Raw genomic sequence first — 13,293 nt, forward strand, 5'->3', positions numbered from 1 at the left:
GCTCTCACGCTATATATAGCAGTTCTGAGAGACAATAAAAAATGAACTAAAATGGCGGATAAGTAGACAAATATGGCGGATAAAGGCGAACGGGGATAAAACAAGTCGTACAAAGATGAAAAGGTTCAGTATTTCAGAGTTCATGTCAGCTTTAATCAAAGCTTGTGTACATGTTCATTTTATGACTCCAAATCAATTTAATTTTGGAGAGAAAGAAGCTTCATATGTAAACACTAAGGGTATCAGACGGAAACCCTTGGATCCCGAAGCTGATCATAAACCTTATACATTTGAATATGTTGCGTTTGTTTGTAGTTTGACTTTTAATAAAATTTAGAGAAGGGGTATTTGCCATATTTCCATTGATATTAGCCCCTTAAAATTGCTGCATTTAATCAGCCTTTTTTTTAAATAAGATATACATGTAAGTATAATCATCTGATGGTATTTACTATCTTCCTTAGGCTCGGATTCACTGATAGGATCACGGTTAATGTATTACCTTGGATGAGGAAGAAAATGACAAAGAACCTGCCCGCTGGGGACGTATCGGTCCAGTAAAAATCGCACCATAATCCATACCCATATTTGTTTACGCCCATTAACGGCAAGGTAGCAAGGACAATCTAAATAAAAACAACTTATATAAGACTACTTCGCTTAATATTTTTGAATTCGGTACAGCGTATACACTTTTCTATATATTGCTACAGGTACTTGCAAAGGTCAGTCTAAAAATGGTCAAGAACAACTACTTGAAAGTTAAAGACTTTCATTAACTAAAAAGAAATATTAAAACGTTTTTCATGCAATGAAACCTATTCAATTTCTAGAGTCTATATGATCTATTTGATCTATATGTAAGACAATTAACATCCGATAATGTTTAAAACGGTATTTTAACATTGCTTACATGTACTTCACGGTACATCATACAAGACCTTTTTAAATGAAAAGGAAGATGCATATCTGCCATTTTAATTATCACATTATAATAAAGATGTGACATATTAAAACTGACAGTTGTTAGTTATATTGGGCATCCACAATTTTTTCTGGACATTCTTAAATAGGTAATTTCACAGTTCAAATCAACCCCACGTCCTATCTCTAAAGACTTTCACAGTTTCGTAAGCCATTTTATTGTACCTACCTGTGTAAAATTTCTAATAAAATTTATAAAGGGAAGTTTAGGATGGACAAGACGCCTTATCTACCAAAATATTCTAAGCATTCACATCTTAAAGGCACGTTACAGGAGCAAACGTCAAAGAGACAGAATCTGTCCAAAGATATGAGTGCTGGGGAACATGACGAATCAAAAAGAATATCTATTGTTCGGCATAGAAATGAACATTTTGATCACATAATTGGAGAAGTAATATTTCTTTCTATAATCCCAGACACAATAAGAAGCATATATCATAAACCTCATTGCTCACATGAGTTAATTGGTTATCAGACAAATATCGTTCAGTGATGTCTCTTTTCAATGGTTTAATCCTGATTAAATTGGTCTGTACAGAACGTATGTAATACTTACTGAATAAATATACAGACTAATGGCTACCGTTACCACCTTCCGTGGTGTCAACAAGTGTTGATAACGAAACGGAAACCGTAGAGCGATAAATCTTTCCACAGCCATGAACACTACCATCAGATGAGTAGCAACCATGGTGGAATTCCTCGAGAATCCACGTATGATGCAGCCTTGATCCCCTCCAAGCACACAATACCCTAACCACGATGCTGCAACCATTTGCGAGTTACTTATTGCTGAAATATGAAAAGGAATTTTAAAAATAGCTAAAGAGTATTCGGATGGAATCAATATTTGACCTTAATATTATGTTTTCAACTAATTTCGAAGGATGCGGATGCATCTAAGATAATTCTAAAGGACTCCTACATAAAGGTCTCCTGTATAAAGTATGTGTTAATGAAGAATGATTTGCTTCCTAATGCTTTTTATACCCCTGTAATCGAAAATTTAGGGATATATATTCTACGTTTTCCACATTGTCTGTATACAGCACCATTAAAATACCACACCGCGGTGATTTTTTGGGTCCTCGCTGAGTCTGGATATTAATTTTTAAGATCATCAGCGACTATCCATCCCCTTTTCAGATCTTTTCTGTCGGATGTGAGTGTGAATCAGGTTGGAATATTTATAGTTTTATCACAACAATATGTACCAAAGTAAAAGCACCAAGTCAAACGTGTCACTATACATCGAGACACGATTAACACTTACCGTAAATCTGGAAATTTTTACGTCAATTTTATTTTGCGAATTCGGGTCAAAATTCTGTTGATTAATTACGTTTCAAAATTTTGCGAATGACCACTGATTTGTTAAGATTTTCTTATTGATAATTTATTTTTAAGAAAAATATTTTTGCGAATGCAATGAACTCGCAAATTTGCTAAAAATTTATCTACAGCAAAAATTTCCAGATTTACGGTACTTTCTTTCGTAATTTATATTAAATATTCGTCTTTTGTCTCTGTAAAGACATGGAACAGTATTGTTTGGTAATATAGTTCGCTTTTGCAGCAGCAATGTTAGTTAGCTTCTCGTTTTCTTCTACTCCATTATGTACATTACCGAGAGATTCATTCTTTCATATAGCACTTTTAAAGCTCTTGGGTTTTCTTCTTTAAGCTGTGCAATACTCGAGTGTTAGTTTCTGGTTTTCTTGTTTTTATTGCAAGATTTGATTGCATCTTCTTTTCACAATTTCCAATATAGCTTGATATTAATTCCTCTTCCACGTTTATGCCGATGTCTTTTAAGTCACCGACTTTGATTGATTTCTTACGGTCGTTTATTTTATTCATTTAGTTGGGTTTGAATTGACAGCATTTCCTCTGACCCCTTTTCCGATTTCTCCTGTATCTGATTGCTGTCCATTGAATGGAAACAACTTTGACCGTCCTACTTTTTTAAAAAATTCAACCTTGGTCATAACTTTTCAAAGGTAAGAGCTAGTGCTTTCATATGTCAAATATGTATGTTATCCTTGTGATAAGACTTTTCATTGGATACCAACATTTTTGACCATGAAGTTTGATCCTTTTATTTTCAGAAAACTTGACATTGGCCATAACTTTTCAACGGTAAGGGCTAGGACCTTTATGCTTCACATATGTAATCCTTGTGACAAGAACTTTCTTTAAGGAACCAACAACTTGACCTGCCTTTAAAAACTTCAACCTTGGCCATATCTTTTGAACAGTTGGCACCAGGTCTTCCATATTTCACAATTGTATTTGTTGTAAGAAGGCCTTACTCTAGGTACCAACATATTGGATTAATTTTGTATTTCAGAAAATTTAACCTTTGCTATGATGCCAAACTGTGGCATCTGTGCTTCATAAACACATTCAATCTGTAAGTACCAATGATGATGATAAATAAATTTTTGCTTTGCTCTTTTAGTAATTGAATTCTTATGTTTTTAAAAGGTAAAACTACTGATTACTAGTATTTGTTCCCACTACAGATAGATTGAGCGCGTGCGAAGGAACGGTTGCTTTGAAATTCATTTTAGTTTGTGTCGACGAAGGTTTGCGAAGGCTTCAAGAACTGTGAGTGAGGGCAATGAATTAATCGTGGGCGTAACAGAAATGATAGAAAAACATGCTTGGTTGTGTCCTAGCTGCAGAACTGTAGCTCTCCGAAAAAAAAAAGATTATTGACAGATCGAAGAGCTACTGTACCACCTATTGAAAACACTATATTTCTTGCGCACTAAAAAGTGCGCACGGTTCTGGATTAATTCTTCCAAATTCTTACCTCAATTGCAAAAAAAAAAAAGCTAAGTTCAACAAATTCCTTACTCCTCTATCCAGTACTCTCGTAGTTTACATCTGTACGAGCGCGTTGGACCGAATTACCTTACAAACCAAAATGACAATATAAATAGGCGAAATTTTCGATGATCTTAATATTAGGGCCAGGAGAGCTATTAAAAACAATTAAAATTATGTTTTGTGGTGGAAACAGTGAAAAAATATGTTAGGAACACGCGATAAGTAATATTTTAAGCGAAAGTTTTAAAAACACAGAGAAATGAAGAGAGAAACAGAGAAACAGCGCACTTTTTCTGTGCGCAATAAATATAGTTTTTTTTTCAATGGGTGTCACTGCAGCTGTCCGGTCTGTCAATACAATTTTTTTTTCGGACAGCTACAGTTCTGCAGGTAGGTTGTGTACTTGCTTTTCGACAGAAATTAAAATATGGATTAAAATGAAGATTCAAAGGACTTTACATTCAGTTATATTTTCTAAAAAACCCCGAAACCAAAACAAAATATGTAAATTCTTCAAAGGGATAATTTATTAAATACAAAACAAAAGTTTTATAATCTGTATAATCAAATTGTGTATAGACATAGAAATAGAGACATTATATTAAATAACTGGGCAGACTAGTATAATAAATTTCTCCTTTGAAAACAAGAGGCCCACGGGACTTATAATCACCTGAGTATCGTGTAACAACTTTCCAACAATTGAATTTGGTTTGTGTTTTAAACCAGAGGCCATGAAATTCACAATTATGAAAGAGGCACCAATGCTTATCATAATTATACACTTAGCAATGCTTACTAGATAGTCACTTAACACCCATAGGTAGATCAGAGTAACTAAGAAAAAATGCAATTTCATTCTAAACCAGTTGTGCACCCCACCCCATGCCAAAGGAACCACTGACCCTGGGGCAACATATTTCAAAATTTTGAAAATTTTATCATAAATGTTATTTCATCAAATATGGTTGATTAAAACTAGTGAGCAGATTTCAAAGCATTAATTTATTTTCAGACTATGTACCCCCCCCCCCACGATATCCCTGACCCAGGGGGCATGAAATTAACCATTTTGCCGGATGCACCTTTCCTCATCATAAATATATATATACTTAGATTATTGACATAATACCCAGGAGCAAGAATTCTAAAGATTTTCAAAGAATTAATGTATTTTCACTATATAATCAAAAGAGCCCCCCAGTCCCCTTACACCTGATAGCAAAACCCCTGACATAGGGGCCATGAAATTCACATAATTGGAAGAGGCACTCTTGCTCATTATAACTATGTACTTAGTTAGTTTATTTAATACCCAGGATCAGAGGAGAAAATTTTTGAAAAAAAATAATGCATTTTCACTATATAATCTATATAGCCCCTCCTTAGCACTAGAACCCCTCACCATGGGGCCAAGAAATTAACAAATATGGAAGAGGCACTCTTGCTCATCATAACTATGTACTTAGTTACTTTATTTAATACCCCAGAGCAGAGAAGATTTTCAGAGATTAATCAATGCATTTTCGCTATATAATCAATATGTAGAGCCCCGCCATAACACCAGAATCCCTGACCCTGGGGCCATGAAATTCACAAATTTGAAAGAGGCACTCTTGCTCATCATAACTATGTACTTAGTTAGTTTATTTAATACCCCAGAGCATAGAAGGAGATTTTCAGAGATTAATCAATGCATTTTCACTATATAATCAATAGAGCTTCACCCTAACACAAGAACCCCTGACCCTGGGGCCATGAAATTCACAAATTTGAAAGAGGAACTCTTGCTCATCATAACTATGTACTTAGTTTATTTATTGACCCAGAGCAGAGAAGACGATTTTCAGAGATTCAATGCATGTTCACTATATAACCAATAGAGCCCCGCCCTAACACCAAAACTCCTGACCCTGGGGCCATGAAATTCACAAATATGAAAGAGGCACTCTTGCTCATCATAAATATGTACTTAGGTAGTTTATTTAATACCCCAGAGCAGAGAAGAAGACTTTCAGAGATTCAATGCATTTTCAATATATAACCAAAGAGCCCCGCCCTAACACCAAAACCCCTGACCCTGGGGCCAAGAAATTCACAATTTTGGAAGAAGCATTCTTTCTCATCATAACTATGTACTTAGTTACTTTATTTAATACCCAGGAGCAGAGAAGAAGATTTTTAAAGCTACAATGCATTTTCACTATATAATCTATAAAGCCCCACCCTAGCACTAGAATTCCAGACCCTGGGGCCATGAATTTCACAATTTTGGTAGAGGACTCAATGCTCATTACAATCATGCAAACAGTTTGCTTGATGTCCAGGAGTAAAGAAGAAGATTTTTAAAGATTTCATTAATTTTAGTGGTTGTGGCCCCACCCCTCAGGCCCCAGGGGGACGGGGACCATAAAATTCAATTTTTGTTCCCCTTCACCCATAGATGCTGTATACCAAATTTGGTTGAAATTGGTTCAGTGGTTTCAGAGAAGCTGAAAAGGTTCAAATGTTAACACATGACACACGATACACGACGGACGACGACGGATGAAAACGGATAGCAATAGGTCACCTGAGTGACTCAGGTGACCTAATAAACTAAATTCATTTTTTACTTAAACGGACGGATTCGCTCAGTTTCTAATTTACATTCACTCATTTAGTTTCTTTAACTACTGCTTATATGAATTTTCACAGATAACAAACGAGATGATTAACAGTAAGATTTGATATGAAATATAACCACAAGAGATTTAAAGTGCAAATCTTCTCTAATTTGTGTTTATTAATCAATATCGGATGCAATGTTGACTGATTTTTTATATGCTAGTTCAACTGACTATAAGTGTAAATTTTATCCTATTAAATTTAATTTTGCATCAATTTTTATTGTTTCATTTTGCTTAATTTCTGTATATTATACAGTAATGTATAATGTTAATACCTTTTAAAGTATTAGGTCAAATCGCAGTCAAAAATTTTAAAATGAGGCAAAACCTGTGGAGACTTCCAACTGTTGACGAGACGAGACAGGATATATTCAGTCTATGTTCAAGTATTTTCCGTGAAAGATTTTTCTCAGAATTTAGTTTAAAGACGTCAAAATTAAACTTTCGATATAGGGTAGAGTGCAGTTTCTTTTCCAACAGTCATTGTTGATTTAATTTATCGGTCCAACCATCAAAAAAGAATACAACCTTTGTTGATTCCGAAAATAAACCGGAATTTTTAAAATTGGCCTCACTGTGAATTTTAATAAACCTGATGACATTTTAGATTGTTTGATTGTTTTAATTGGGCTGACGATGAATTTTAATAAACTTGATGACCGTCTAGATTACTTGACCCTCTAATTTGTTTCTTGGAGTCTTGATTATTGGAGAGGACAAACATTAATTAATTAATGCTACAAATGTGCATGTTAATTTTTACAAAATTGCGTAACTTTCATCATATGTTTTTTTTTTATTTATTTGAGGTTAATTTTTAAGCTGGATAAAAAACTATAAAATGTGCGGCCATACACAAGTCAAGACATTTGCAATATATAAAAAAATTGTTATTTGCTGAAATTAATTGATCAATAAGTAACTTGTAAAGCTATAAGCCTACTACTGCGCCTCTCTTCATGACCCTTAGGCGTCTGTAAAAATAGAGAAATTTGTTTTTATGTTATAATTACGCCAAAAATAAATGACACGAAACATCAGTCACCGGAAATGATTCATGTTTGATCGAGATACTCGGTTTCGATTTTCGTTCGCCGCTCGAGTACCTACATGTATTTTCACTTCTTTCTTTTTTTTTTTTATAAAACACACTTGTTTAGATAGATTTAATAGTACACTCATTTTCATTCCAGGGGATATAATGTATTTGGCAATAATATAGATTGATTGATTTATACTTTATAACGCCGGGTCGGCAATTTTTCAGCTATGTTTCGGCGGACTATCAGTTTAAATAATCGGTTCTTGAAAAATTTTGGTTTCTCTGGCGGCCCCCAATGAGCCTACTCTTTTTCGAACTCCAGAGAAACGATTTTTTTCGTGCCAAGGGGGTTGTTTTCCTTGACACGGGGCACCATTTTACGTCCCATCCGACGGACTTAAAATTACTTTTAAAATATGTAAACTAAAAAAAAATAGTGTATAAACTGTTAATAAGAGACGACCATTTGATTGGGAAGGGGGGGGTTAAGATTATTTCAATTTAAACTCCCCTTTACCTAAAGATGCTTTGAAACAAGTGTGGTTAAAATTGGCTTCTTGAGAAGTTCTTGAAGAAATAAAAAATGAAAAGTTTACCGACGGACGGACGACGAACAAGGTATGATAAGAAAGACAGAAAATCAAAATTTAAGGGTGGAAAACGTTCACGGTAAAAGTTCTGATTCAGCTTCCAAATAAGTTTAAAATAATTTAATGTTGACTTGGTGAAAAAAAATGATAAAAAAAGAAACATTTTATTGCAACAAGAAGTTGACGTCCTGTGTACATTTGCACTATAGTTCTCTGGACACAACATTGAATTTGTATAATGTTTTAGTAAATTAATAGGTAAAGAAAGCACTAACAATTTTCAGCTAAATAATAAAACTGTATTCTGTTCTTCTCACAGGTGGAAGCTAATAAGGTAATTTCTATACGATTGAAAACGGCATTCTTTTCCTCTTTCTAATCATTGGTGTTTCTTCAAGCCAGAATATGCTCCTTCCACACATAAAACTTGAGAAAACACTATTAGCCAGCAATTGCCCACACCAACACAAAGCTTGACATCGGACATTGACGGTCATTGAGCAGGAAGGAAAATGAACAATCCAAAGTAAAAATCTCCAGAGCCAAGGTCCAGAAGAATTGCGTAACACATTCTTACCAGATTTCAGCAAGAATAAAACAACAGCATTTTGCGTGTCTCATACATGTACAGGTAATAATTGATTGATTGTATGTTGTTGAACATCCCATTCAAGAATTTTTCACTCATGTACAAACGTCACCATATACCTTTGAAGGGCTTCAAATTATGACCTTTGCTCGGCAATCAAGGTCTTTGAGCTATTATTAGGAACCTTGATTGTGTCAACGTCTGTCGTGACACGGGAGCACGATTTTTAAGGTGTCACACGAATGACCCACAAATTCACTTCAGTTGCCGAGATTCAAACTCACGACCTCCCGATCACGGAGCGAGCGCTCTAACGACCGAGCTACGTAAGGTAATGAATAAATGTATAAATAATAGAATTAAAATGAATGCTTTCAGATGCAAATAGGCAACGAGATCGAGGTCGGACATAAACGGAAAGGTTTAGCAAAAAAAATATTTTTAATCAGTAAACACAACTTACTCTTTTATTTCACTTCAATCATGATTCGAATAAACAATTCATTAATGATGTGTAATTAAATTAAATGTTTTTTCTACCGAAATCGTATACTAAAATGAGCACTTTATATATCAGATATTATTTCAACATTGTAGGTATTGTTGTGGCATACATTTTCTACTCAGTCATACAAAATGAATCGACCTGTGTCATAACACACACACACATAAATTTAATCTTAAGTACTCACCAGCGTACAACAAATCACAAAGACACACTGCTAAGGAAAGAAATTTCGGTTGCGAAAATTGCTTTTGTTTGAACATAGAGCAGGACAACCAGATCACAGCCACTAGACTCGATACTCCCGTCCATGCATTGATGAAGATTGCACCAACACTCTCCCTGGTCTTGTTGATGCAGGTACAGTTTACACTCATCTCGACCGCTCTCTGTTAGTAACTTTGTTAGTCTGATAATTATATTCTACTTATATAATAGAGAATCATACTTTGATGATCGATAACATAATTGAGACTCGCTCATCTGTCAAGGAAATGGGTTTCAAAGAATAAAATTAGACATTAGAAGAGACTTAAACGGACTACATCTGTAATTTTCTGTTTCTGCTAAGCCATGCTAACGAGGGATCGTTTGCAAGATCATAAAATGATTAATTATATAGAGTCCCTAAGGAGTATTTCATCTTAGGCACAAACTTTACATTGATTACAAGAAAAATCATTAAATCTAATGTATTTTTTCTATTCAGCTATTGAAGAGACGACATATAAAATACTCTGGATATCCAGTCTCGTCCAGGAAGTTTCTGCATGAAATAAATCAGTCCTTATATATGAAAACCATTATGAACTATATAAAATAATAGAACACTTTGCACTTTATGGGAATAGGAATTGTTAACATGTGCATAGGTCATGGCCAAAAAAAGCCAAACATTTTAGATAGCTATCACAGTAAGTTATATTGCATAACATTTTTTTTCAAGGAATGAATACTGCCGTAACATTAGTTGTCACAAAAATATCCTTCAGAACTCCAAGGGCAGATGATAAAACAATTGAACTTGACAGTCATGCAAATCAATCAACTAAAACAGGTTCAAACAATCTCCAAATACATCCTTCCTGCCCGACATCAAACAACTGGGCTTTTTATCTGAAAATTCTTTATTCCATGTTTTCACATTAAACGTTCACTTTAGAACCACAGATCTTGGGGCCTTCTTACTAGAGAATCAGAGCATTTATTTAAGAGACCGGGTCTAATTCGAGTGTGCACGACTTTGCTCAGCTTTTTTATTAATGCAGTCATTTGTGCGACAGTACACTTTTCCCAAATTTTTTTTTTATACAAAAATAACATTATCTGTATTAACCCCTACTGGTCTGAAAATGTGATTAGGAATGTGAATAATTAGGAAAAACGCTGAAATGGCTCTATCGACGTCACCATTTTTAGCTCTACTGGTCAGAGACCAGAAGAGCTTATGCGATAGTAAGGTGTCCGTCGTCCGTCCATCTGTCTGTCTGTCTGTAAACAATTTTTCAAAACCCTACTCCTCCTACAGTTTTGGTCTGATTTTAATATAACTTGGCACACAAGTAGACTACACTAAGATACATAAAATAGTGCATTGATTTTTGATTTCGATGAATGGTGTTGCCATGGTTACTAAAAATAGAATTTTCTGTGAAATTCCTTTAAAACGCTACTCCTCCTACAGTTTTGATCTGATTTCAATATTACTGGGCACTCAAGTAGACTACACTAAGATACATAAAATAATGCATCGGTTTTTGATTTCGATGAACGATGTTGCCATGGTTACTAAAAATAGAATTTTCTGTGAAATTACTTTAAAACGCTACTTCTTCTACAGTTTTGGTCTGATTTCAGTATTACTTGGCACACAAGTAGACTACACTAAGATACATAAGATAGTGCTTCGGTTTTTTATTTCGATGAGCGGTGTTGTCATGGTTACTAAAAATAGAATTTTCTGTGAAATTCCTTTAAAACGCTACTCCTCCTACAGTTTTGATCTGATTTCAGTATTACTGGGCACACAAGTAGACTACACTAAGATACATAAAATAATGCATCCGTTTTTGATTTCGTTGAACAGTGTTGCCATTGTTACTAAATATAGAAATGTCTGTGAAATTACTTTAAAACGCTACTTCTTCTACAGTTTTGGTCTGATTTCAGTATTACTTGGCACACAAGTAGACTACACTAAGATACATAAGATAGTGCTTCGGTTTTTTATTTCGATGAGCGGTGTTGGCATGGTTACTAAAAATAGAATTTTCTGTGAAATTCCATTTAAATGCTACTCCTCCTACAGTTTTGGTCTGATTTCAGTATTACTTGGCACACAAGTAGACTGCACTAAGATATATGAAGTTATGCACCGGATTTAGATTTCGAAGAACGGTGTTGCCATGGTTACTAAAAATAGAATTTTCTGTGAAATTACTTTAAAACGCTACTTCTTCTACAGTTTTGGTCTGATTTCAGTATTACTTGGCACACAGACTACACTTAGATACATAAAATAGTGCATCGGTTTTTGATTTCGATGAACGGTGTTGCCATGGTTACTAAAAATAGAATTTCTGTGAAATTCCTTTAAAACGCTACTCCTCCTACAGTTTTGGTCTAATTTCAATATAACTTGGCACACCAGTAGACTACATTAAGATACATAAAATAATGCATCCGTTTTTTATTTCGTTGAACAGTGTTGCCATTGTTACTAAATATAGAAATGTCTGTGAAATTCCTTTAAAACGCTACTCCTTCTACAGTTTTGGTCTAATGGCAATGGCTTCTTTTCTCATCCTTTGTTATAAGTACAAACCAGTAGAGCTACAGTCTCGACAGAGACTTCTGGTTGGATTTTCTAAGCAATGCATGACGCTGAAGAATGAGAATGACGCATGATTCGCTTGTATGTTCAAAACGTCCATGAATATTATACTAAAAACTGATGACAACATCTTAAGAAACATTCTAGCAATCTAAACATTGCTAATTTTTTTACCGAAAAAATCATATGCGCCAATAATTCATCTGCACTGATATGTATTTATACGGTAATATGGCAATTGTAGAGGTACTGACTTTGAAAAAAAATAAACTTGGTAATTAATTCCTAGACCAACCTAGATGGTGAACTTTTTAGAAATTTACAATTTGTTAACTTTTAACAATAACTTTCATGGACTTGAATGAAAAAGAAATGTCTAGGGCAGAAATACAAAAAATATGGTAAAATGTGATAATTTGGCGCTTTTCCAACTAATTCTTATAGGGTCCAATAGTAAAATTTGACAACTTTTGAGGTGGCCCCCTAAGAAATCGGGATGGAGAACAATCGATTTTTTTAATTTTAAAACAATAAATATAACAGTAAAAATTAATTTTCAAAAAATTATCAAAATCCCTTAGGCAGAAATAATTAGACTCAGCATCGTTAATTATAGTTTTTTTATTGATGGGAACTGCTTAAACCGCAAAGCAAACGCTCTATCCACTGCGCTATGGTTGCAACTTTGTTGTTGTTTTGTTTTGTTTTTGTTTTTGTTTTTTTTTTTTTTGGTTTGTTTTGGGCTCGACGGCGTTTGTTAATGTTAACAAAATGTAAAAATTCTGATTTTGACTTTTTATTTAATGCTATTACCCCCTGGAGTTTTGGAATGTTTAGTCTTCTTACGGAAGTAGATTTTACCTGGACATCTTTTTTATAAGTACACACCAGGAGAGTTTACCAATATTATCAACATTTGGTTTACTATGAAAATAAAAAAAAAATTCAAAAACTGCAGATGTAATATTTTCTTCGGATCTACGTGTACCTGTGTCCTTTTCCGACATTAATTGCACATATGCCTTTTTAAAAAATCACAAAGTTTCTCCAATGTTCTAAGTACATGTTTAGATATATTCAAAAACCGGGCCAAATTAGGCTCTCGGCAAAACATCTAATTTAGAAAAAATGTGTGTTTAAGAATTGTACTTGGCATATTAATTGACGTTTGTAGATGAAATAAAATTATTGATGGATCGAATTTTGTTGTTACTTTGAAAATAGTTCATATGTTTGGTGATTC

At 34.2% G+C, this 13,293-nt stretch overlaps 1 protein-coding gene across 1 annotated transcript; it reads right to left on the reverse strand.

Annotated features, from left to right (window-relative positions):
• Positions 1–502: 502 nt before the first annotated feature.
• On the reverse strand, positions 503–9,617 carry LOC134282965 (uncharacterized; the record flags this gene model as incomplete). Its single annotated transcript, XM_062765390.1, has 3 exons — positions 9,405–9,617; positions 1,544–1,779; positions 503–626 (listed from the first exon to the last, which is right to left on the reverse strand). Coding segments are annotated over exons 1-3 (550 nt in total), but the record flags the coding sequence as incomplete, so codon positions are not given.
• Between the last annotated feature and the right edge of the window lie 3,676 nt (positions 9,618–13,293).

The sequence above is a fragment of the Saccostrea cucullata genome, unplaced genomic scaffold (assembly GCF_032062105.1).
Source record: "Saccostrea cucullata isolate Sc308-1 unplaced genomic scaffold, CSIRO_AGI_Scuc_v1 ctg1856, whole genome shotgun sequence".
Taxonomy (NCBI): Eukaryota; Metazoa; Mollusca; class Bivalvia; order Ostreida; family Ostreidae; genus Saccostrea; species Saccostrea cuccullata.